Consider the following 26,353-nt stretch of genomic DNA (forward strand, 5'->3'; position numbering starts at 1 on the left):
CAGTGATGCTTTCTTAATACTGAGAGGACAGGGAAAGGGGCAGAGGAGCTGAAGTATAGGAGAAGTACCTTCCTAATCCCATCCCTTTCCACCCTTGTTATTCCATGATCCCCACACACTGGATACCTCAACACCCTGCATCTGACTGCTTCTGGTTCCCATCTCCATCAGCCCCAAACATTAAACTCCTCCATTACCTGCCCATCATCCATCCCTCCTGGTCTGTTAACATCTGATCCCCTGAGAACCAAGCACCCTGGGGGATCTGGGGAGAGAAGGAGTTACCAGCCCTCAGGGGCACCCCACTGCAGGGAACAACTCCAGTTAAGTGCGAGAGCCCAGCCCATGGGCTGGTGGAAGAAGAGAGATGGAAACAGGTCTCTAGAGTGAATATGGGGCCCAAGTTTTCTTCTGCTAATCTCCATGAAAGGGCAGGGAAGGGGAGAGGGAATTTCCAGAGGAGTTCTTTTCTCTTCCTTTGCCCAACAGGTAGAAGGCGGAGAGGCACATCGCCTCAGCAGCCGGGCCTGCAGCAATGAGGCAAAGTGGATCAGGTATTCTGCTCTGCCTGGGGTGTTCTAGACAGGCAGAACCAGAGTCACTCATCAGTTCAGGTTTGTCTGCTGCTGTATCCTCACCCCAGAGAGGGGCAGCCAGATATTTGGGAACCAAATGTCACTGGTGTAGGAGGGAAATCAGGAAATGGTTTATTTTTACTATGGCTACTGACTGGGGCATTTATAGGAGTCTCTGCCATGTGGATTCTCTGATGTTTAATAAGGTATGAGCTCCGAGTGAAGCTTTTCCCACAGTTGGTGCATTTATAGGGTCTCTCTTCTGTGTGCGTTCTCTGATGTTTAATCAGGGATGAGCTAATATTAAAGCTTTTCCCACAGCTGGAGCACTTATAGGGTCTCTCTTCTGTATGGATTCTTTGATGTGTGATAAGGGACGAACTAATATTGAAGCTTTTCCCACAGTCGGAGCATTTATATGGTTTCTCTCCCGCGTGAATTTTCCGATGTGTACAAAGGGATGAAATCACATTGAAGCTTTTCCCACATTCAAGGCATTTATATGGTTTCTCGCCTGTGTGAATTCTCCGATGTCTAATGAGGGCTGAGCTCACACGGAAGTTTTTCCCACAATCGGGGCATTTATAGGGTCTCTCTTCTGTGTGGAGTCTCTGATGTAGAAGAAGGGCTGAGATCTGGTTGAAGCTTTTCCCACAGTCGGGGCATTTAAAGGGTCTCTCTCCTGTGTGGATTCTCTCATGGTTAATAAGGCTTGATCTCTCCTTGAAGTTTTTCCCACAGTCGGGGCATCTATAGGGTCTCTCGCCCGTATGGATTCTCCGATGTGTTTTAAGGGATGAACTCACATTGAAGCTTTTCTCACAGTCAGGGCATTTATAAGGCTTCTCTCCTGTGTGCACTCTCTGATGTCTAATGAGGGCTGAGTTCACACTGAAACTTTTCCCGCAGTCGAGGCATTTATAGGGTTTCTCTCCTGTGTGGACTCTCTGATGTTCGATGAGGCGTGAGCTGCGAGTGAAGTTTTTCCCACAGTTGAGGCACTTATACGGTTTCTCTCCTGTGTGGGTTTTCAGATGTAAAGTAAGGGCTGAGCTATTGTTGAAGCTTTTCCCACAGTTGGGACAGCTATAGGGTCTCTCTCCTGTGTGGATTCTCTCATGTCTAGTTAAGTCTGAGCTCCGTTTGAAGCTTTTCCCACACTCGGTACATGTGGTTTTTCTCTCTCCCATGAAGATTCTCTGCTGGACTGTTGTTCTCTCAAGGTCCTTGCAACCTCCCCCATAATGAACAGATTTACCTACTTCTTGCACTGGGAGGTTATCCTGATGGTTCTCTGGCCTGTGCTCATTCTCACAAGCTGCTTCCTGCTCAGGACTCGAGGACACGTTCCCTTGAGATCTTCCCAGTAATGTCCAGTGTTGTTCCACTTGCTCAGGATCTTCCTGCTGGGGATTCTCCTCCTCGTACTTTCTCATCATCCCATCACCTGCTGGGATAGAAAGAGAATCCAGACGCGAGTCATTCCCTGTGCCAGGAGGGTGGGGAAAGGGAGGGAGGGAAACCTCAGAAAGGGGCAGAGCAAATGGGGTGGTGGATGTGTGGGGGGAGACACAAATGAAATGAACTGTTGGGAGATCAAAAAAAAAATCAGAATCTCCATAATTTTTTCCCAGAGAATAGAGAGGATCCTATCTCAGGTGGCAAGGAGGTGCTGCCAGGTGTCAGTGATGGTGGGTGTGAAGACATGAGTGACGTCTGCCATGAGGATACAACACCTGCTGGGTACAATCCAGAAGTGGGGCAGCTAAAGAGGCGTTTTGGGGAATCCAAGCTGTTTCCATCATTCAAGAATTGTTTCTGAGTCGGTTTAAAGGACTCCTCATCTGCACAGGTACCTCTCAAGATCTCCCTCTCCTTGGAGCCCTGGAGATCTGGGACCCACAGCATTTTCCCTTGTTCCACCTTGGAGATCATGTCAGGTTTGGGAAGAAGAAATCCTGTTACAGGAGAAAGTAAACAAGTGAGATGAGGGTGAATTACGAATGCAAAGAATATTCCACAGGTTAAGGTTGGTTCCTTATTCCCAATTTCTTATTCAAAAGGCCAAGATTTAAAACAAACAAACAAACAAAACCCTCATCAATGCAAGTTTAATTTTTTAAAAATTTCAACAAAATAAGTGGGATTGAATTTTCTAACAATTTATAGTAAACAAAACCCACTCTCACATGGTGTATCTGCCTCTTAATTTGAATAAAGTTATTGATAGGGCCCTACCAAATTGGTAAATTTCACGTTTTCAGATGTTTAAATCTGAAATTTCACGGTGTTGTAACCATGGGGGCCCTGACCCAAAATGGGATTGTAGGGGGATTGCAAACCTGTTGTAGGGGGTTCACAGGATTGCCACCCTCAGCTGAACTCTGAAGGCAGAAACCGTGGAGCTTCCTGCAGCCGCAGGAGGTTCCTGGAGGTGGTGGTGGGTATGAACTCCCCCCGAGAGCGGCCGTGCAGGGGATGAACAAGTCCTGTCCCTCCCCAGCCCAGCTGGAGCAAGGACCCCCTGGCTGGAGTGCTCCAAGCAGCAGGGAGAGATCGGATTTCACAGGGAAGGGCTTATTTCACAGTCTGTGTGACTCGTTTTTCACGGCCGTGAAATTGGTAGGGCCCTAGTTATTGATATTTGAAAATGTGTATGTAGTCAGAGATCTTGTTACTGTGACTCTTGGACAGTTCTGAAGCAGCTGGGACATGCCACTGTCCAACGCAAAAGTTTATTCCTGTGCAATGTGCTGGCACATGTCATCCCCTGTTGTGATAATTTACCCTAATTGTGAGCTTAACTGTGAAAAGTGAGTGAAAGTTCATAAAATGTCACAGTAACCTATAATAACAAACATTGATGGGAAAAGATGCAAAAGAGAGACAGGAAGACTGAATTAATCCAAACAAAAAAGGCTACTGATATAACTCAAGGACTGTGTTAAAATCATGCCCAGCAAACAACAGCAGTGTGAGACCAGAAATCAATGAACCAAAATTGGTGTATCAGAAATTAGGTCTAATATAAATCTATCAATCTAGCCTTCATTTATAATGTTAATTCTAGCAATTTTTCCTGTGTGCTGCTTTGTTTGGATGGTGAGAAAGCATTCAACTGGCTGGAGGGGAATACATCAGACATATTTTGGTAAGGTTTGGTTTTGGAAATGAGTTTTCTACAGGCATATTGGCCCTGTATACTCATCCTCGTGCGTCTGCCTTGGCTAATGATCATCAATCCGCAACTTTTAATTTGTCCTGGGGTAAGGGACAGAATTGTCCCTTATTCACCCTCTTTGCTCTGGCAATGGAGCCGTTTGCCATAAATGTAAGAAACAAGCTCTTGGTAAAGAGCATCAAAATGTCTTCTGGATTAGAACACAAAAATAGCTTTGTAGTCTGATAATATCTTGTTATATTTGCAGGATCCAGAAGCATCATTAAAAATGATAGAACAGAATTGACTTTGGAATTTGGGCAGGTATCGGGCTTCAAAATACACTATGATAAATCTGAAATTTTAGGAATTAATATTCCTGAAAGGGACAAAACAAACTGCTGTCAGCGACATAAATTTAAATGGGTAAAGACATATTTAAAATATTTAGGAATAAATATTGTAAAATCTTTTTTTAAGGCAAACAACCTTCCATTGTGGGGAAAAAACAACAACATAAGAGTTGGAGAAATTGAACAAATATTAAATTTCTTGGCTAGGTGGGGTAGCCTCATAAAAGATGAATGTCCTCTCAAAGTTGTTATTTTTGTTTCAGTACATCCCAGTTGGTATCCGTGACATGCTTTAAAAACATGGGAGGATGCACTGTTAAAATTCATATGGAAACATACAAGACAAAGGGGGAGTTCTAAAGTAGTCCACCCAACTGTGTAGGTTTATTCAGTAGCTTTCCCTAATTTGGCTTATTATTATTATGCATCAAAATTGAAAGACATGATCAATTGCATTAACAATAGACCATTCAAACGCTGGGTAAAACTCGAACAAGACAAGAGCCCAAATATAGCTATTGATAGTAACTGTTGGGTTACAAAGAAATGTAGGTCACCAAAAATAAAAAATCACCCATTCATCCAGGCCAACTTTGCAGCTTTGGGCAACTTTTTAAAAATTCCTTTACCTGAGGCCCTCTCCCTTAGCTACTTTTATTACTAGTCACGAATTTATCACTAGGAAATATCAAAGTGACTACGCATTGTGGGTAAGAGCTGAGATTACTTAGTTTGGACAGCTGTTCCTGGATCCCGATTTGAAATCATACCAAGAGATAGCTAATAATAATTAAGATCCCATATTTTCAATATTTACAAATCAAACATTCTATTGTGAAATCTGGATACAAGATGTCTCTATGTAGACCTTTGACCACATTTGAGGAGTTAATCCAGGAGGAACCTGGAACAAAAGGTTTAATTTCTAAGATATATACAATTTTGATTGAAAAAGATGTTGATAGGAAAACAACCCAGATAAAAAGATGGGAGAGGGATATGGGCAAAGATATTGATATTGATTGAGTGGGAAAGGGAATATACATATACATCTTCAATTTGTGTAGCTCACAAAGATTTTTATAAATTACTGTATAGATGGCATTTGACTCAAGTTAAGCTCAATCATATTTTTACTGCTAGGGATGCACTGTGGTGGGGAAAAGGGAACATACTTGCACATATGGTGGTTGTGTCCAGGAACTAGACAGTTTGGGGAGGCAATTATTAAAGAGATTCATCTTATAACAAAATGACAGCTTCCCAGAGATCTCCTGACCTGCTTCCTTACAGTCCAGTAAAGGATGTACATTTTAAAAAGAATGACAAATTAATTTCTTTTTTTTATGGTTAGCAGCAAGGCTAAGTGTTGCTTATTATTGGAAAAATGTGACTTCTCGTCCTATGGAATTGTGGTATTGTAAAATATGGACTCTTCTTGTAATGGAACAGCTTTCACACCAAGTACGTACACAAAAGAAGTGCCAAAAAGAGGATAGGTGTTTAGAAATGTGGTCATCCTTTGTAGCGTACTCAGAGGAGGAGGGCTTGTCAGTTGACGAGTCAGAATCTTTAGCCAGGTTCTTTGAATATTAACATGATGCTGAATAAGTCATGTATGATAAAGGAAGTTAATATTTTATTGTATCTTTGCCTTAATAAAAAGTTTCGGAAAAGAAATACTGTGTATTATCATTACAGTGGCACAGTCTCACCTGTACGGATTGGCTCAGCGGCTCCTATCCATTCTCTTCTCCCATTTCACTGAGCAGGGAAATCTCCAGGGACAGTTCAGAGATCCTCTCATCCCCTCTCTTGACAATTGCTCTGTCTAGCTCTTCCAGCTAGGACAGCAGGAAGCTGCTCCTGCAGAAACCCACATAGCTTCTTCCACTCCTGGATGATTTTCTGCCTCTTGGCTTCTGTCTGTTTCTGCAATTACAGGAAGAGGGTGGCAAGGTAACCAGGGGAATATCCTACATGTGCCTCCCAGCAGATGGGGGAGATATTGGCTAGAACCCAGAGTCCCTAGTGGTGCATGATGGGAAGTTCACTTAGAACAGGAAGGATGGAGGGCCCAGGACAGGGACAAATGGCAACAGCACAAAAACCTCAACAACTTGCACTGAGCCAAAAATCTCCATCCAGTCAGCCCACATTTTCTCTCCTCTCTCCCCATCTTCCCTAGGCACTCCAGAGAAATCCCAGCCACTATAATATCTGAGCAGCCTCTGGGCAGGGTCTCTCTGGGCCAGTTCATAGACAAGTCCCATACACTGGCAAATGTTCCCCAAGAGCATCATGATACCCTCCACGTGCTTGACCCCACCCTCCTCCCTGGATTCCAGTGGGGATGGTTTCCTGGCTGAGGCCGGCAGAGGGTCCTTGCGGTTGCCACATCACTCCAGGCACTCTGATCCCAGGCAAACCTCGGTGCCGGGGTGGGGAGAATGACTCTGAGCACCCACCAGCCATTCCGCTCTTTGCCTCTTCTTGTCATCTTTGGCTTCTCTTTGCTCGTTTCTCGCACAGCACAGATGCTCTTGCAGCCCCTCCTGGAAGAATCAGGGAGGGGGGAGATTTTATATATATATTTACAAATGACTACAAACGCTCTCACAGCTGGCAGATTTCCTGTGTTGCAGCTGCCCATGCAGCGTCCCTGGGATTCACACCCAGAGCAGGATGTGGCCCTTAGACTTTGTCTCCATTGCAGTCCAACCTCAGCAAGGCAGGTGTGAAAAGGGAAACGAATAAAAACAGAACCCACCTTGTCGCCAGAGGCCCAACCCCCAGCTGCAAATATCCCCCACACTATAGGGCAGTGGTTCTCAACCAGGGGTACACATACCTCTGGGGGTACGCAGAGGTCTTCCAGGGGGTACATCAACTTATCTAGATATTTGCCTAGTTTCACAACAGACTATATAATAAGCCCTAGTAAAGTCAGTACAAACTAAAATTTCATACAGACAGTGACTTGTTTATACTGCTCTATGTACTATACACAGAAAAGTAAATACAATATTTATATTTCAAATTGATTTATTTTATAATTATATGGTAAAAATGAGAAAGGAAGCAATTTTTCAGTAACCGTGTGCTGTGTGACACTTTCATATTTTTACGTCTGATTTTGTAAGCAAGTCGTTTTTAAGTGAGGTGAAACTTGGGGATACACAAGACAAATCAGACTCCTGAAAAGGGTACAGTAGCCTGGAAAGGTTGAGAACCACTTCTATAGATGTACACAAAATATTAAAATTCAGACATTGCCCCCAGCTTCCCCAGCTCCAGTCACTCAACATACCCAGAGTGCCAGCTCTGAACCCCCCCTCCCCCACAAAACCCCCCCATTAGTTTCAGTCATTGCTCCCAATGCTCAGAACCCCCCCCCCAGAGGCTGACACATGGACTAACTACATGAGGAGGGCGTTGTTATAGCAGATTGACCCTAGGGATTGTTAATTTATATTCATTCCACTTTAAAAAAAAATCCTTCCCTTCCATCGGAATCCCAGCTGTGAGATTAAGCATAGCGCATGTTGGGTACCGTAACCCTTACAATGCCAGGTCTGTGTCATAGCTAGAGAAACTGGTCCCCCCCGACCCTCCCAAAGACTAGAGCCAGAAAGTTTGGATCCAAATAAGGTGGTCAGATGTCCTGATTTTATAGGGACGGTCCTGATACTTGGGGCTTTGTCTTATATAGGTGCCTACTGTTACACCCCCCCCCCCCCGCCCACCTCCTCCGCCATCCCAATTTTCCTCCTCCGCCATCCCAATTTTTCACACTTGCTATCCGGTCACACTAGATCCAAATGGCATTTGTTACCAAGAGCAGAAACCAATCCAGCTATGGGAAAGGAAACACCCCCAGGAATGGGACAATAGGTCTCCCAGCCAGAAGGGGAGGGTAGAGGGGAAAGGAGGAGGACAGAGAGACTGGAAGGGGCAGCAGAAGCAATCGGGGAGGGGGAAATGGGGGGGGGGAATGGGACATTCCCGACTCACAGCCCTGTCCAGCTCCATTCCCTGCAGCACCCCGGGACAGATTGACTTTTCTGGGGAGAAGGTGAGGAGCAGGGAGAGGAAAAGCCAGTTCCTGCCTCTGCCTGGTCCCCGCGCTCCTGGGGGGACACGCTACCCTTCCTCCTTTGGCTCCTGCTATCACAGACTGCCCCTTTGCCCCACATGTGTTCTCCTGGTGCGTCCCCCCCAGATGCTCTCCTTCTGGGCAGAATGTGTGTGTGTGTGGGGGAATGCTCTGGGTCGTGCTGCTGGCTGCCTCTGTTGTGGTGCTGAGGTGATTTCAGCCAGTCCTCCCTGGGGACCCCCCACTAGTCACCCTGAGGCCCCTAATCCTGCATAGGGGCCTGCAGCCCTGTGCAATGGGGCAAGCCCTTCTGCTGCTTCCTTACAGCTGCTAAGCCAGGGAAGACCCATGGGGAGCAGAGATGGGTCAAGGTGCAGAGCCACTTTCCTGCCTGGCCCCAGCCCTTTCCCCCAGGTCTCTCCCCTCACCTCCAGGCTCTGGCTCAGGGGCTGGTGTCGGCAGATCCCGGGGCTGCCCCAGGGGCTGGTTCCAGCCACCGCAGAAAGTCCCCCCGGCTGGGCACAGAGGGGGGTTAATGCAGGTCTCTCCCTGCACAGATCCCGCTGGGGAGCAGCAGTGGCTCAGCCCGGGCTCCTGGATGACCAGGAATGGAGCAGGAGCCAGCAGCAGCATCTCAGTATTTGACCCAGGAAATAAAGACCCCAAGAAACCTGCATCTCTCCTCCCTGTATAATAACCAGAGCCCTCCAGTGGCAGAAGCAAATGAAATAGCCTCCTTCCTCTTCCCCACCTCAGGACGGACACAGATCTCATCTCCTCCAGATCTGGAGTCAGCCTCTGTCCTTCCTTGCCATGAATCTGGACTGACACCAGAATTTAACTGAGACCAGAATGTGACCTGGACATGTGGCCCAGGAGGGATGAGGCCAAGACCTATTTTAATATTGCCCACCCCGGATATTCAGCATTCAGGAGTCAGTCTTCAAAATCACGAATTTGGCTTAAGCCATAATCATTTGGAGGAGAGGCCGGGGGAGGAGGTGGCAATTTGCCTTCTAGATTTTTGAGACTTTGGAGGGAAGATGCCCACCCGCAAAGCATGTTTGAGCATGTCAGGTTCTAAATTTCCCAATGGTTGTTTTCAGGGGACATCCCTTAGCTCACAGGTCCCCAAACTGTGGGGCGTGCCCCTCAAGGGGAGCATGGAGGAATATTCAGGGGGATGCAGCAGGGTCTGAACTAGCCCACACAGGGGGTGGGGCAGGAGCGCCACCCAACCCCACTCCGCCACCAGCTCTGCTCCGGCCCCAGCCCCAGCCCCAGCCCCAGCCCCAGCCCCCAACAGTGGCCCAGCTAAGGTTTCCGCTCCTCCTGGCCCCAACCCCACCCCCAGTTCCACCCCCAGCCTCGGCCCCTGGTCCTGGCTCTGTTCCCAGCCCCAGACCTGCTCACAGCTCTGGCCTCAGCCTCTGTGTCCTTACCCCTGTCTGTGCCCCCCACCCCCAGACATGTCCCAGCTCCCCGGGGGGAGGAGAGGTTGCAGACAGGGGGTAAGGGGGGTGCAACTGTGAAAAGTTTGGGGACCACTGCCTTAGCTTCTATCCCCTGGGGTGGGGGAGCTGCCATGGTATCCCTCCCCACTTTCTTCACTTATCACTACCCTATCTCTCTACCTTCCCCATCTGGTCTCCTTCCACACTCAGTCTCCTCGTCCCTCATTTCCCTTCACAGTATCCTACCCTTCATTTTCCCTTTCTGCCAACCTGATTTCTGTGGCCACCTCATCGTCCCCTGCTCCTCCCCCGCACATTCATGTTTCCCCGCCTTATCCTCCTGCATGATGATTCCCTTTATTCTGTCAGTGTCCCTTCTGTATCCTCTACTTCCCAAGGCCTCTCTCAGCCTCTTCCTGCCTGACATCTTTATATGCCCCCTCAGCATCCTGCAGCTCTTCAATTTTCTTTCTGCTCCCCATCCTTATGCATAGAAATGCCACCACCTCTCCTTGGGGCAGCTTGGCTTCAGCTTTCATAACAGGAATGGGAACTGAGGGTCATGTTGAATAGGGGGAAATTTACAAGTTAGTTTCCAGGCAATGTGAGATCCTGGGGTGCTCACAGCCGCCAGAAATAAGAACATAAGAACGGCCATACTGGGTCAGACCAACAATCCATCTATCCTGTCTTCCAACAGTGGCCAATGCCAGGTGCCCCAGAGGGAATGAACAGAACAGGTAATCATCAAGTGATCCATCCCCTGTCACCCATTCCCAGCTTCTGGCAAACAGAGATTAGGGACACCATCCCTGCCCATCCTGGCTGATAGCCATTGATGGACCTATCCTCCATGAACTTATCTAGTTCTTTTTTGAACCCTGTTATAGTCCTGGCCTTCATAATATCCGCTGGCAAAGAGTTCCACAGTCTGACTTTTGTTTGTTTTAACCCTGCTGCCTATTCATTTCATTCTGTAATTTTCACTCCATGCATCTGAAGAAGTGAGGTTTTTTACCCACAAAAACTTATGCCCAAATAAATCTGTTAGTCTTTAAGGTGCCACCGGACTCCTTGTAGTTTTCAAATGGTTATTTATAGGAGTCTGTGGCCTTTTGTACTTATCTGGGGTCTAGAGTGGAGGCCGAGTTGCACCTCACAATCTTTAATGTAGTTATCCTCACAACTCTTTCTTTCCTAAAAAACACAAATTCTGCTTGCTTTCTCCATCAAATATGTATGGTTTCCCTGGAACCCCTCTGCAATCTCCTCTCCGGTTTAGTTCCTGGAGCAGACAACACTGCCAACCTCAAACTTTGAAAAATCACTAGTCGGGACAAAAATAATAATAAAATAAATAATAACAAATAATGAGATAGGCTTATAAACATGAGGGGAGGGGTGTTTAATAATAAATGTGTTTTGCTTTCTGGCTTCTGACCCCTAAGGTTACACTCAGGTCATGTTTTCAAACCTGAGGGCTAGAAACTTTTTTGGGGGTGAAAGCTGAGATGCTCACCAAATCAATGGCTTTAAGAAAAAGCACCAATTACCTAAAGACTCTCAATAAAATCACAAGAGCTGGCAGCAACAACAAGCAGATTCTGAGAGGAGTGGAGGAAATTGGCTCCCTTGCTGTTAAGGTAACTCATATTCCTCCCCCGGGTGCATTCACAACCAGGGAGCAGGTTCCCGGGGGCTGCAAGGTCTGAGGCTCCCCGGTAGGGTGACCAGATGTCCCGATTTTATAGGGACAGTCCCGATTTTTGGGTCTTTTTCTTATATAGCCTCCTATTACCCCCCACCCCCATCCCGATTTTTCACACTTGCTGTCTGGTCACCCTACTCCCCGGGGATCCTTTGTACAGAGAGTCACTTTCCAGCCCATCCCCAGCCCTGTCCCCATCACCTGCAGTCTCCAGCTCAGGATGTCGGCAGAGCCCGGGGCTGCCCACAGGGGGGCTAGTTCCAGTCACTGGAGAAAGTCCCCATCTCTGCTGGGCACAGAGGGGGCTGTAATGCAGGTCTCTCCCGGGCCCAGACCCCGTGTGGGAGCAGCAGCTGCTCAGTCCCGGCTTCCAAGAGCCCTGATTGCTGACCACTCAAATCCAGGGACAGCAGCTGCCGCACAAGATCTCTGACTCCGCTTTTCCCATCTCCCACTTCCTTCCTCCCAGCACCACCAGCCAGCTGTCAGCTGATACAGCCCCTTCCCGTGTCCCTCAACACCAGCCCCGCCTGCAACAACACTCTCTGTGGGACCCGGGACTTTCCCAAACTGGAGCTCGCCTTTGGCTAGAAGAACCCAGGCGTCCTGACTCCCAGCTCCTCCACACAACACCCCCCGCGCCACAGTCCTGCTCTCTCACTCCCACCCCGACCCTGCTGGGTGTACCCCCCTCACAGCCAGGGATCTGCATTTCTTTTCTTCCATCCAAGCCGAGGAGGGCCTTTTCCCCTCCCCATCCAGACTCGCATTCACCGAGTGTCACAAACACCCTAGGAGGGGCCCTGGCACAACCATGGAGAAGCTCCTCCGTGTTCCCCCCACTCATCCTGGTTGCAGAGGAGCCATGGGGTAACTTACAAACTGCCCCCTTCTGACCCAGTTTGTTACTTCTAGCAGTTACTGACAACTAGCTATTTTCTTTTGCTGCGCCCTTGCTGCCACTGTCTTCTGTCCCATCGTGTAGTGCAGGGGAAGCAAATTGAGACGGATATTCCTGTCGAAATTTGCTACTCCAGCATCCCATCTCCTAGCCCAGGAGTAGCAAATTGTGACTAATGGGGAGAGTTATACATGCCATAATTTGCTACCTCTGCCGTTCCCCGCCTTCTGGTCCATGGGTATCAAACTGTGAAGGGCGGCCCCCTCCTGTCACATTTTGCTACCAATGTGAACTCTCTATTTTTAATTTGGACACAAATAAAGAAAGGTTGGGGGGGTTTTTTTGGAAAAGCATTCTAGAGCATGAAACCTCAGGGCTGTTGTATGTAAACCCCTGAGAGAAGGCATAGTTATTTCTTGATTAGTCTCTTTCGATTGTAGATTAGGCCACACAGTTTCTATAGCAAACAAACGTAATGCACACAAAACTCCAAAAATGGTGCAAAGCATTGTAAACAGTATTTGAAATACGAACACCTTCGAAAGACAAGCTGTCCAGGCAGAAAATCGACCATTGTTCCTTGTGCAGACTTCCTCACATTGTCTCTGTTACATATAGTGAACAAGTTTTCAACACAGAATTTGTAGTTCTATACAAAACAAAACAAAACAAAACAAAACAATTACCTTTCTTAGCAGTGAGGAAAAGACCTAAGGGCTAGATTCACCAAGGGACTTAGACGTTGTGATGCTGAGTGTTGCAATACCAAATTTTCTGATGCCTAGAAAGTCACAGGAACAGTGGTGAGACCCACAAAACCTGACTCAAGTGCCTAGGACCTAGTCTATACAATGAATGAGGAAAGAGAGGAGCCTTAGAATTCAGTCCACAAAAGCCAGTGAGCTAAGTGGGGAGAAGCCTAAGCTTGCCAATGGGAAATCCTGATGAGAAGGGTCTGTCCTAAGCACATGGGTGGCCTGTCATCCTGCCATTGGGGGAGGCTAGTCCCCAGACCTGCCCCTCCAGCCCAAGGCCCTTCCCCTCCCTATCTGCCCCCTCTTCCCCGCAGGAGCTGATAGTACATCCCCACCACAGACCCCGGCCCCAGCCCCAGTGCTCTAGGCAACGCAGCCAGCCCCGGTGCGCCGGGCGGCGCAGCCCCAGCCCCAGCCATCCTGACTCCCTGCCGGAGGTAGGCCAGCCAAGGCAGAGCTCTAGACCGCAGCGGAACCTGGCCTGGGGGCAGGGCCGGCTCCAGGTTTTTTGCTGCCCCAAGCAAAAAAAAAAAGCCGGAGTGCCGCCAGGGCCGGCTCCAGGCACCAAGCGCAGCAACAAGCAGGTGCCTGGGGCGGCCAATGGAGAGGGGCGGCACGTCTGGCTCTTCGGCGGCAATTCGGCGGCAGGTCCCTCACTCCCTCTCGGAGGGAAGGACCGGCCACTGAATTGCCGCCGAAGAATGAAGCGGCGGTGGTAGAGCTGCCGCCAAAGTGCCGCCGATCACGATCGTGGCTTTTTTTTTTTGCTGCTTGGGGCGGGAAAAATGCTGGAGCCAGCCCTGAGTGCTGCCGCCGAAGCAAAAAAAAAAAAAAAGCCGGAGTGCCGCCACCGAAGCAAAAGCCTGAATGCCGCCCCTTGAGAAGTGCCGCTCCAAGCACATACTTGGAACGCTGGTGCCTAGAGCTGGCCCTGCCTGGGGGCAAAGCATGGGCGGGGGCATGCTAGGCTGTTTGGGAAGGCACGGCCTACTGCCTATGATACCTGCCATCCATGCCTAAGCCCTATAGATAACTCATGCCTCCTGATACTGAGGGGGCACAATGTAAAGGGGGGACACGTGACCACCCCATGCATCGCCTCCGGGAGGAACTTCCAGCCCCACCTCCATAGACCTGGGCAGCCACAAGATCAGGGAGCACGTGACTCTGGGCCCGGCTGGGGCCAGCCCTGGCTCAGGGAGACTGACAGCACCAGTGTTTCCCTGCAGCTCCCGGACACCTCGACAAGGGAGGGGCGGGGCACAGGCAATGCCCCTACCTCCGGCTGAGCAGAGACCAGGGAACCAGCTCCCGGCACCTTCCCCAGTGACACCCTGCCCTGCACCCAGCCTGGGGACTGCCGTGCTCTCCCCACCCCATCAGAGTAACCTGTGGGGGAGGGGGACTCTGTCCTTCTCCTGCTGTGCCTGCCCCCAGCACATTTCCAGCTTGCTTGGCTGTTCTCCCTGGCAGCTGGCCCTGGGCCCAGGCGGGCTGAGGGTGGCTGCTCCAGGAGCCCAGCTGGGGAGGCAGCAGTGGCCCACCCCCTCTGCTCCCCACCTGGGCCCGGCTACCTGGGACAGGGGCCGTGTGAGCCGGAAACATGCCGAGGGAATGGGAAGCTCAGGCTTGCTTGGCCCCTTTCCCTGGCTACTGGGCCTGGGGGGGGAGCAGAGGGGGCGGGCCCACAGCCTCCTCAGCTGGGTTCTCACAGGCAGCCTTCACACTACACAGAGCAGTGACCCAGAGCAGCCTCCCATCCTTAGCCTGCATGAGAAGTGGCTCCGTCCCACCCCTTCTGCTCTCTGCCCAGGCCCGTCTGCCAGGGAGAGGGGCCGAACATGCCAGGAGGCAGGCACACCTGGCAGGCCGAGCAGAAACCTGGGGGGGCACTTGGCCCTGCATTGCCCCCCCCCCCAACGTGTAGCCTATGCTAAGCCCCACCTGCCTGATACAGTTCAGCACCTAAGGCAATGTCTACTCTACAAGTTTTGCTGATGCAATTTACGCCAGCATAAAGCTGCTGCAGTTAGTACAGTAACTCCTCACTTAATGTTGTAGTTATGTTCCTGAAAAATGCAACTTTAAGTGAAACGATGTTAAATGAATCCAATTTCCCCATAAGATTTAATGTAAATGCGGGGGGTTAGGTTCCAAGGAAATTTTTTGGGGCAGACAAAAGGCATTATATACTGTACAGTACTGTACTGTACTGTGGTGGGGAGGTGCCCCTGGCTTACCCCTGGGGCTCAGGGCTGGGTGTGCAGGGTCTGGGAGGGAGTTAGGGTGTGGGAGGGCGCTCAGGGTGGGGGTGCGGGAGGTGGATCAGGGCTGGGGCAGGCAGGAGGTGCAGAGCACTTACCTGGGGCAGCTCCTGTTTGGTGCAGGGGGTGTGCAGGTGGCTCTGCGCAGCACGGCACCGCCCCCATGGCCGCAATTCTGGGAGCCGCGATTCTGGGAGCTGCCTCCCCCCGCAGGCAGGGCCACCAGGAACACAGGGGCTTTAGGGGCTGCAGGGCCCTGGGCTAAGGGGGCCCCGGGGCCCTGGCCTGCAGCTCTAAAGGCCCTTTCGGAATGCGGCCCTGCGAGCACGGGCCGGAGGACTCAGGAAGAGCAGGGGCAGCTGCGCAGCCAGCGGCCGGAGAGAAGCGGTGCTTTCCCCAGCTGCTGGGGGAGGGGGGCAGCTTCCCCGCTCGCTCACTCCCTCCCAGAAAGTCCTAAGCACCGCCAAACAGCTGTTTGGTGGTGGGGGAAGCACTGGGAGGGAGGGAGGAAGGGAGGGGAAGGAGGCAGAGAAGAGGAACTTGTGCAATGTTCCCTTGTAAAGTCAGCCAAACAACGCTATAAGGGAGCATTGCATGACTTTAAACAAGTATGTTCCCTAATGGAGCAGCGACGTAACTTTGAAACAACGTTAAGTGGGAGGACGGTAAGTGAGGAGTTCCTGTATGCCGCTCGTGCATGTGCATACTTGGCTGCTTGGGTCAGCACTGCACATGCTCAGCAGGAGTGCTTGTCTTGGTGCACATGGCCAGGGCCGGCTCCAGGCACCAGCGCAGCAAGCAGGTGCTTGAGGCGGCCAACGGAAAGGGGCGGCACGTCCGGCTCTTCGGCGGCAATTTGGCGGCGGGTCCCTCAGTCCCTCTGGGAGGGAAGAACCTGTCGCCGAATTGCCGCCGAACAATGAAGCGGCGGCGGTAGAGCTGCAGCCAAAGTGCCGCCGATCTTGGCTTTTTTTTTTTTTCCCCGCCACTTGGGGCGGCAAAAACGCTGGAGCCGGCCCTGCACATGGCGTATCAGGGATAAGTATCCCGGTGTGCAACTCGCTGTCCAGCACATTGTCTATTGGGAAATTATGGCAAAGCCTGATGGAACAGAATTGAGTCATGCAGGGGTAACTGGGAGCAAGAGGTCAAATTCCCATCATGCAACTTTCTCCATTCCATAAATGTCACCCATATCCCATAATTTTCATGCCTTTTATAAAAATCCCAGGAACCGGCGAGGGACTTCACACTATCCATCATCTTCGACAGAAGCATGGAGCCCGCACAGCTCTGCACTATTGTTCAGGGCACGGCAAACGCAGGCTGAACCTTCCTCTGGTATTTGCAAAACCACAGAAAGAACCACTGCAATACTGCCTTCCGTTACCTCTCCCTAAGCCCCAGAGACCACTGTCATGAAAGTTTTTTTCTGATTTTTTTTATCTATTTTTTTGTGTGTCTACGCACAAAATTATTTTTTTCCAAGTATGTGGCATTTCATTCCACATTAAGCATAAGAACAGCCATACTGGGTCAGACCAATAGTTCATCTAGCCCAGTATCCAGTCTTCCAACAGTGGCCAATGCCAGGTGCCTCAGAGGGAATGAACAGAACAGGTAATCATCAAGTGATCCATCCCCTGTTGCCCATTCCCAGCTTCTGGCAAACGGAAGCTAGGGACACCATTCCTACTCATCTTGGCTAATAGCCATTGATGACCTAGCCTCCATGAATTTATCTAGTTCCTTTTTGAACCGTTATAGTCTTGGCCTTCACAACATCCTCTGGCAAAGCATTCCACAGACTGACTGTGTATTGTGTGAAGAAATACTTAATTTTGTTTGTTTTAAACCTGCTGCCTATTAATTTCATTTGGTGACCCCTAGTTCTTGTGTTATGAGAAGGAGTAAATAACACTTCCTTCCTTACTTTTTCCACACCAGTCATGATTTTATAAACCTCTATCATATCCCGCTTAGTCGTCTCTTTTCCAAGCTGAAAAGTCCCAGTCTTATTAATCTCTCCTCATACGGAAGCCGTTCCATACCCCTCATCATTTTTGTTGCCCTTTTCTGTGCCTTTTCCAAATCCAATATATCTTTTTTGAGATGGGGCGACCACATCTGCATGCAGTAGTTAAGATGTGGGCATACCATGGATTTATAGAGAGACTTTGGAAGCAGACTAACTATATTTTAGAATGAATTATCCTGGAATAAGGTTTGTGTTGACACATCTCCATTTCAAATGAACTATTCTGATTCTAGCAGGCCTGCCACTGCTATTTCACTGCATTGCTGTACACTTGGATCAGTCTGTCTATGTACTGCTCTGGGTTCATCTTGACCGGATGTCACCTCCCCCATTTAAATGCTGGTCTGCAGCCACGTACACCCCTCTGCAATTGCAACTCAGGGGAGTTTTGCACACCTGGAATCACCAACTAGTTATAGCAACCATTCACTGTGCCTCTAGGATGGGGGGGGGGCAAACTTTTTGGCCCAAGGGCCACATCTGGGTATGGAAATTGTATGGCGGGCCATGAATGCTCATTAAATTGGGGGTTGGGGTGTGGGAGGGGGTGAGGGCTCTGGGGTGGGGCCAGAAATTAGGAGTTCTGGGTGTGGGAAAGGGCTCTGGGCTGGGGAAGGGGGTTGGGGTGTGTGGGGGGTGAGGGCTCCAGCTGGGGGTGCAGGCTTTGTGGTGGAGCTAGGAATGAGGGGTTGGGGGTGCAGGAGGGTGCTCTGGGCTGAGAATGAGGGGCTCAGAGGGCAGGAGGGGGATCAGGGCTAGAGCAGGGGGTTGGGGTGCAGGAGGGGGTCAGGGGTGCAGGCTTCAGGCAGCGCTTACTTCAAGCAGTTCCTGGAAGCAGCGGCATGTCCCCCCTCTGGCTCTTATGCATAGGGGCAGCCAGAGGGCTCCACATGCTGCCCTGTCCACAGGCGCCGCCCCTGCAGCTCCCATTGGCCACAGTTCCTGGCCAATGGGAGCTGCAGGGGCAGCGTGTGGAGCCCCTGGCTGCCCCTACGCGTAGGAGCTGGAATGGAGACATGCTGCTGCTTCCGGGAGCTGCGCGGAGCCACGGCATGGAGCGGGACAACTCCTGGACCCTGCTCCTTGGCGGGAGCTTGAGGGCCGGATTAAAACATCTGAAGGGCTGGATGTGGCTCCCGGACTGTAGTTCGACCACCCCTGCTCTGGGAGGTCCCATGCCGAGGTCCTAGATTTTCTTGCCCTTTGGGGAGAGGCACGTGTCCTGACCCATCAGAAGTCACCAGAATGCAAAGATCTACAAACAGATATCAGACCGTACGAAGGAGACGGGGCACTCATAGGACTTGGCCCGGTGCCCCAACAAAGGAAAGGAGCAGTTATAAAAACACCAGGCACAGAAACAAGACTTCCAGTCACTGTTGCAGTACCTGTTCCAACTATGCAGACCTGGACTGGGTTTATGCTGAGGAGGACACCACCGAGCCCTGGCACGTTCTGGACTGCACCAAAGGCACCCAAGTGACCATGACCCCAGGCAGAAGGAGACTGTCACAGCCAGCCAGGCACTCAAAACTCCAAGGCAGAGACAAAGCGGGAGATGGCCCCGGAAACCCAGGCAGACACCCAGGCTGACAATGCTGGGGAAGAGACCTCTTCTAGTCAATGTTATGTGCTACATTGTAATACAACTGTAAGGGTGATTTAAACAACTTGGTTCCGGGAACCATCGGGCTGCCACCGTGTTGGGCGGTTATGAGCTAGGAGGCTCTCAGTTTTTATCCCAGGTTGTTAGTGCTGCACGGTGGCACGTGCCTGTAATCCCAGCTATTTGAAAGGCTGTGGCTGGCGGATCGCTTGAGCCCAGAGGTTCTGGGCTGTGGTGTGCTATGCCAATCAGGTGTCTGGAGCACCTGACAGTTCTTTTTTGAATCCTGTTATAATCTTGGCCTTCACAACATCTTCTGGCAATGAGTTCCACAGGTTGACTGTGCACTGTGCGCTAGTTCGAACAAAACATCCTCATCCATTATCCTGTCATCCCATTCTTATCTTACGAGGGGTCGGTGTCTTCCTGTTCAATCTCTTGGGAATTTGTTTACGTTGTTACTTGAGAACTCTGGGTGTTCTTGTACCACACTGGAATGTGCTTACTTGGTTAGCCAATACCCGGTGTGTTACTATTCTGCCAAGGCCGGGACTACTCTGGTTCACAGCCTTTCATTCACACTGCTAGTTATGCCTCAGGCTCCGGCAAGGCCTACACCACACTACTCAAAACTGCATCCTCACCAGAAAATTTAAGCTCCAAAGCATTTATTGCTCTGAAATATCAAATTCCACTATCATCAGTTAAATGTGCCATCCGTCCACCCCTCTTCCCAGGCTGCTTAATGTTCCTTCTCCCTCTTGGAGCCCGCCCTGTACTCAAGATGTTTTAACCTGTGGTTAAAAACAAAACAAAACAAAACAAAACAAAACAAAAATCTCATTGCATGGCAGGCATGTTTATTGTAGTGGCAGATATAGAACGAGAAAAGGCAACAGAAAAAAGTACTTTAGCTCCCAGTTGGACCAATGCCTTGAGCTTCTCGCTACCGTTTGCCCAAATTAGGCTACAGAGTGATTTAAAAATGCAGAGATTTTAAGGCATTTGTGGCTATGTCAACTCATACCCTCAGCATGGTTAACCCCTTGGGGCACAGAGCAATTACTGCAAAAAGTGTATTTTGCAGCACGCTTTGTGCTGATCTGCAATTGCTATACAAGAGATTTTAAGGCAAAGAGAGGGCTCTATTTTTGCATGCACGTTGTGAAGCAATGCAGCTTTCTCAGGGCTACCCATATAAGTGGTGGTTCCTTTCCACTTCTGCTCCAGGTGTGGGGGCACCATCCTGGCAAACTGCAGGGCAGCAGAACTTCCCAGTTTATCCATTGCCTTTTTGAACAACAACCTCCTCTGCCTCTAGGGGGACACACCTTAGGGGATCGTCCTCCAACGTAAGGACCTCCTACAGAGTTGCACATGCAATTACAAACCCACCCTCTGCCATCCCCTCCCCTCCAAACACCCACCCAGCCAGCTCCCCTCCCCAGCCCACAACCAGGATTGATATAGGGGTCCTATAGAGCAGCAGTTCTCAACCAGGGGTCCAAGGGCCCCTAGGGGGCCGCAATCAGGTTTCAGAGGGTCCGCCAAGCAGGGCCAGTGTTAGACTCACTGAGGTCCAGGGCAGGAAGCTGAAGCGCTGCCGCCCCAAGCCCCGTCATCCGGGGCTGAAGGTGAAGCCTAAGCAGCTTAGCTTTGCGGGGTCCCCTGTAGCATGGAGCCACGCGGAACTTCCCTGCTTGCTACCCCCTAACACTGGCCCTGGCTTTTATATGCAGAAAAACAGCTGTTGTGGCACAGGGGGGCCATGAAGTTTTGAAGCATGTTCAGGGGGCCTCAGAAAGAAAAAGGTTGAGAACCCCTGCTATAGAAGGTGGAAAACGTCTCACCGTCCCTATGGTCACCCCCGACTGTGAGGAGCCCACGGAAATGGAATTCCGAAATGGAGTAAAAAGCAACATTTGATCTTTGTTGCCATGGAAACTATAACTGGGTAGGGCCGCCTGGCCGGGGGGGGGGGGGGGGAAGCAAGTGGGGCAATTTGCCCCAGGCCCCGGGCCCTACAGGTCCCTTCCCTGGCTACTCACCCGTCGGCGGTCCGGGTCTTCGGCGGCACTTCGGTGGCGGGGCCTTCAGTCGCTCCGGGTCTTTGGCGGCATTTCGGCGGCGGGTCCTTCAGTGCTGCCGAAGACGCAGAGCGACTGAAGGAACTGATGACGACGACTCGGAGCGCCGCCTGATGAGTACAAGCGCCGCAGTGGGTGGCGCCTTGTTTTATGTCTGCTCCCCCGCTTTGTCCCAGGCCCCCTGAATCCTCTGGGCAGCCCTGTAACTGGGACAATACTTGTGCTGTTGATCAGCCTCCTCCCCCCCCCCCCCCCCCCCCCCCCCCCCCGCCCCGCGCCTTACACCTTGACACACCACAGATGCCATGGACAAGAGTGTGGTCAGTTGCTGAAGTTCTGGGAAATCTCTGAGCAAAGGGGAAGAGACAGAGGACATGCTCAGTGACTTTGTGGCTACATCCCAGCACAGGCAGAAGACTGAAAAGCTGAGGGATAGTTGCCCTCACAATGGTATCGAGGACTGGAAGAGGTAGAGGGACCTGCTGAGAGAACACACTGACAAAGACAACCCACCCATGCAGGCACAGATGCTGGAGATGACGCAACGGCAGATAGCTCTGCTGGAGAACAGTGGGGCTAAAGTTCACATCCACCACCCCAACCTAGCCATGTGCTGTGGCCCCTCGAGAACTCAGCAGTGGGAACACTCCTTTGCTTCCCCAACTACACAGGACAGGACTTTCCTTTGCCATCTCACATCACAAGACATGTAGAGCGGTCCCCCCCTTCAAACATATTTATGACTCCATTGGCACAAAGTTGTGCACTCAGCACTTTTGGCATGTCTGGCACAGTTTTATTGTTTCAAAGTTTGTGCCGGGCTGTTTTCAACAAAGGTTTTTATTTACAGCTATTTGTTATTTATTTACAACTGAAAAGTTTCATAAAATCCTTGCACAAAGCACAATAAAATCCCACACAAAGCACAATAAAATCCTACATAAAGTAAAATTAAAATCCTACCACAAAGTTACATACATTTTCCCCCACTACCCCTTCGCTTCAAAGGAGAACAACACATCCCTGACCATGTGTCCCTGACCAGTTGTGGCATTTAGCAGAGGCACCCTCTCTGGCTGTTCATAACATTCACAGGGTTTCTTCACTTCCACCTCTTGCCAACATCAGATGTTGTGGGAAATGCAGCAAGCACCTGTCACAAGAGGCAGATATTGCTCAGCAACCTTGTCAACCTTCCCTTCATTCTTCCAGATGCCCACTCCCCTGTCATTCTGCAGCTACTCAGGGTGTAAGTTAAAGAGCTCCTTTCTCCTCTCCAAGTGTTCAGGAAAAGGATTCATCAGCCAGGGAAGCAGAGGGCAAGCTGGGTCTCCCAGAGTGACAGGAGGAATCACATGATGAATGTCCGTAGCAACACATGGCACCAGTTCTGGCCTCGTTGCCGAAAAGGTCTGAGTGTCGAACAACGCTGGCATTGTGGAACTTTCCAGACCACCCCACATTAATACTGGTCGAACTTTCCCACAGTGATCAACCAGGCCTTGCAGCACCGTGCCCAAATATCCTTTCCTGTTGACGAACTCTGAGATCTGGTACAGGGAGGCAAACAATAGGCATATGGGTACCATTAGTGGCCCCAATACAATTCAGGAGCCCCAGCCTTTCAAATTATTCAATAACTTCCTGTGTACTGCCAAGCCTTAGGACCTGGCCTAGCAGCACTCTCTGAATAGTAGCACATGGAAATGCCATCATTGGAGGTTTTTAAGAGCAGGTTGGACAAACACCTGCCAGGAATGGGCTAGATAATATTTAGTCCTGCCGTGAGTGCAGCGGACTGGACTAGACGACCTCTTGAGGTCCCTTCCAGTCCTACAATTTTGATTCTATGACAGCCCCAACAGTTGATTTACCAACACCAAACTGGTTAGCTGTTGCCCAGAAGCCATTGGGAGAGTAGCAAGCTTCTAGATAGTGAAGACCACAACACTTTATGCTGAAGGGAACTCTCCGGTTGGTGCGCTGCCACTTCCGCTCATGGGCCAGCTCTGCACAGTTTTCGAGGTACGTGGCCTTTGTCATTCTGAAGTTCTGCCACCATTGCTAGTCATCCTTGGTCTGCATGACTATCCTGTCCCACAAGTCACTGCTCGCTGGTCAAGCCCAGAAGAGAAAGTCCACTGAGGAAATGCTCCAGAAAATGGTCTTGCAGAAGTAACTGCTTGCTTTTGTCCTCCTCCTCTTCTATTTGAGTCACCCATATTGGTGCAGCATCACCATGGCTGTCTCTCAAGGCATCCAAAGCCACCCACCCAGCTGCTTGACTGCCAATACCTGTGCATCGGCCTGTTCATGTTAATGATTGTCAGGGTCACATGTTCCCTTCATGCTGCCTGCCAGAGGCTTGAAAATGGTGCTGGCTCACAAAAGCCAAATGAATGATGGGACGACACGAGAGTAATCCTGAAATGTGTTAGTTTGACCCCAAATCCCAGAATTCCAGTGGCTTTGGGTTGCTATCCCACAATGCACCAGGAGAAAATCCCAGAATACACAGAGCCAAGCGGCAGAACATAGTAGCATGGTACATCTGCCCAGAATGCAGCGCTGTGTGGATTCAATTATTCAAAAGGGGAGGATCTTAAACCGGCATAACAAAGCAGTGTGGTAGTACTGCTTTCAGAATAGTTATTCCGGATTACAGTGGACAAACATAATCCAAAATATATTTCAGGTGTCGACAAGTTCTTAGCTAGCCTTAGTCAGGGCAATTATTCAGTTCTCCTCCTAATGCATAATAAGGGGTGAGCTTTCTGTGCAGCTTTTCCCACACTCAGGGTTTTTACAAGGCATTTCTCTCTTGTGGATTCTCTGATGAGAATTAAGATGTGAACGGCTGCTGAAGGTCTTCCCACAGTTGGGGCACTTATAGGGTCTCTCTCCTGTGTGGATTCTCTGGTGTATAATAAGGGCTGATTTTACACGACACCTTTGCCTACAGTAAGGACATTTATATGGTTTTTCTCCCGTATGGGTTCTCTGATGCGTTATCAGGTGTGAAGAGCAAGTGAAGCCTTTTCCACAGACAGGGCATCGATAGGGTCTCTCTCCCGTGTGGATTCTCTGATGTACAATAAGGGCTGAGCTGTCACTGGATCTTTTCCCACAGTCGGGGCAGCTAAAGGGCTTCTCTCCCGTATGGAGTCTCTGATGTCTAATAAGGTCTGAGCTCTGATTGAAGCTTCTCCCGCAGTCGGGGCATTTATAGGGTTTTTCTCCTGTGTGGATTCTCTGGTGTTTAATAAAGGTGGAGTTTGCAGTGAAGCTTTTCCCACATTCCTGGCATTTATAGGGTCGCTCTCCAGTGTGGATTCTTAGATGTGTAACAAGGTTTGGGCTCTGGTTGAAGCTCTTCCCACACTGGGGGCATTTATAGGGCTTTTCTCCTGTGTGGATTCTTTGATGTATAAGAAGGTGTGAATGACTACTGAAGCTTTTCCCACACTCACTGCATGTGCTTGGTCTCTCTCCCATGTGGATCCTCTGGACTCTGGTTTTCTTGAGGTGCTTCAGACCTCTCCCACAATTAGTGGATTTATCCACTTTCTTCACCGGCTGGTTTCCCAGTGGCCTTTCTGTGCCACACTGATTCTCACAGGTTTTTCCTTGCCCAACACTCCAACAGATGTTTCCTTTGGATCTTTCTAATAGTGTCCCATGCTGTTCCACTTGCTCAGGACCTCCCAGCTGAGGATTCACCTCTTCATGCTCATTCTTGATCCCATCAGCTGTTGGGATAAAGAGAAAATCCAGAGATGAATCATTCTCTGTGCTGAGAAGTAAGGAAAACTCAGAATGGAGAAATGCAAAGGTGGGGGTGGGAATAAACCAAATTAATTGTTGGGCAAATGAAAAAATTCAGGAGTTGAATTCCCCCAAATTCTTTCCCAGAGTTGAGAGAAAGGAGGGAACCAATTGAGCCACCACATCCCACCTGAACATGCAGAGGAAAGGGTGGTCAGCAGGGAGGAAGTTAATGTCAGGTGTGAGTCAGGGTGCGTGGGAAGTCATGAATAACATATTTTGTGGATATGACACCTACTGGAGACAATCCAGAATTAGAAGCATACATGAGGACTTTGTGAGAATCCCAGCTGTTCCTTCATTCAGCAATGTTAACTGACACCGTTACCTGCATGGCTATATCTCAGGATTCCCCTTTCCTCTGAGCCCTGGAGATCTGTGAGCCACGGCTCTTCTCCCCGTTCCAGCTGGGAGATCACTTCAGGTTTGGGAATCGGAAATCCTGCTCAAGGGGAAAGTAAACAGGTGAGAAGTCCTATGGCTTGTGTTATACTGGAGGTCAGATTATACAATTACAGTATCCCTTCCAGTCTTATCCTCTACGATTCTATGAGATCAAGGTGAATAACGTGTGTGGAGAATGGTTCCACATAAAAAGTTTAATAATTTTGACCCAGTCACTGTTTGTGCTGGTGGAACACGCATGGGGACATGGTCACAGAGATCCTTTGGGAGTCACATGTATGTGTGTGGGGGTGAGAGGGGTGTTGCACCTTTAGGACTTCCAGACACTGGGGAATTGGATCGCTAAGACATAGCCTTTGCTTGCTTCTAAATCTCCAGAGACCTCTCTCTGGATAGAGCCAGCGCCAAGAAGGGAGGGGAAACAGAGAGTTTGTATGCACATGGGGGTGTGACTACGTGTAACCCACACACCTTCTGGGTGTGGTGTTCTGTCCCCTCTAGTGGCACCGTGACCACTTAGAGAGATTAATGAGTTTGTTATAGCCTTAGCTAAGAGCCATATGGCTATTAGCTCATGCAGTAGAGGCTCATGCATTTAGCTTCAGAGGTCCCAGGTTCAATCCCGCCCACTGACAACTGGGATCTGTCGGTGTTACATACGGACAGGCAAATTCCACCTTTCTGACCTTTGAAAGCTCTGGGGTTGGAGGAATTAGCATCTCCAATATGTATCTTGCTCCCCTAACCCTGGAGAGGAGGTGTGGAGGAAGCCAGTCTCTCTCATTGAATTCTGGGCACCTGGAGAACGTGCCATCCCCTCAGCACCGACAAAGGGAAAACAGACCAGTACCAGCCACGTGAGAGAGATTCAGCCAGCAGCGGAGAGTTGCAAAACAGGCTGAGGCTTGGTTGTTTCTGGTAAATTTAAAAGGGCCAGCCTCAGGAAAGCATGCTGGGAAAAAATAAAAGTTTCTCACACAAGGGTGTAACCCTGTACTGGGGCAAGTTAGCAGGAAGCAGACAGTCACCAAAGAAGTTGCCCTGGTAAGAGTTCCTCCGTGCTGTGTCTGGCACCACTATCACATAGGCAGGCTGGGTGGGGGTGTAGCCTGATCCCCTTTAAATC

General features: G+C 50.0%; 1 protein-coding gene across 1 annotated transcript in view; it reads right to left on the reverse strand.

The window, feature by feature from the left end:
- The window catches only part of LOC135887549 (zinc finger protein 436-like), a 48,355-nt gene that overhangs the window by 6,317 nt on the left and 15,685 nt on the right, over positions 1–26,353 (reverse strand). The window contains exons 4-6 of the mRNA XM_065415275.1: positions 25,151–25,264; positions 23,948–24,746; positions 1,251–1,724 (exon numbers count right to left, since the gene is read on the reverse strand). Coding sequence (XP_065271347.1) covers positions 1,251–1,724; positions 23,948–24,746; positions 25,151–25,264 — 1,387 coding nt within the window. The remainder of the gene's footprint in view (positions 1–1,250; positions 1,725–23,947; positions 24,747–25,150; positions 25,265–26,353) is intronic.

The sequence above is a fragment of the Emys orbicularis genome, chromosome 13, assembly GCF_028017835.1.
Source record: "Emys orbicularis isolate rEmyOrb1 chromosome 13, rEmyOrb1.hap1, whole genome shotgun sequence".
Taxonomy (NCBI): domain Eukaryota; kingdom Metazoa; phylum Chordata; order Testudines; family Emydidae; genus Emys; species Emys orbicularis.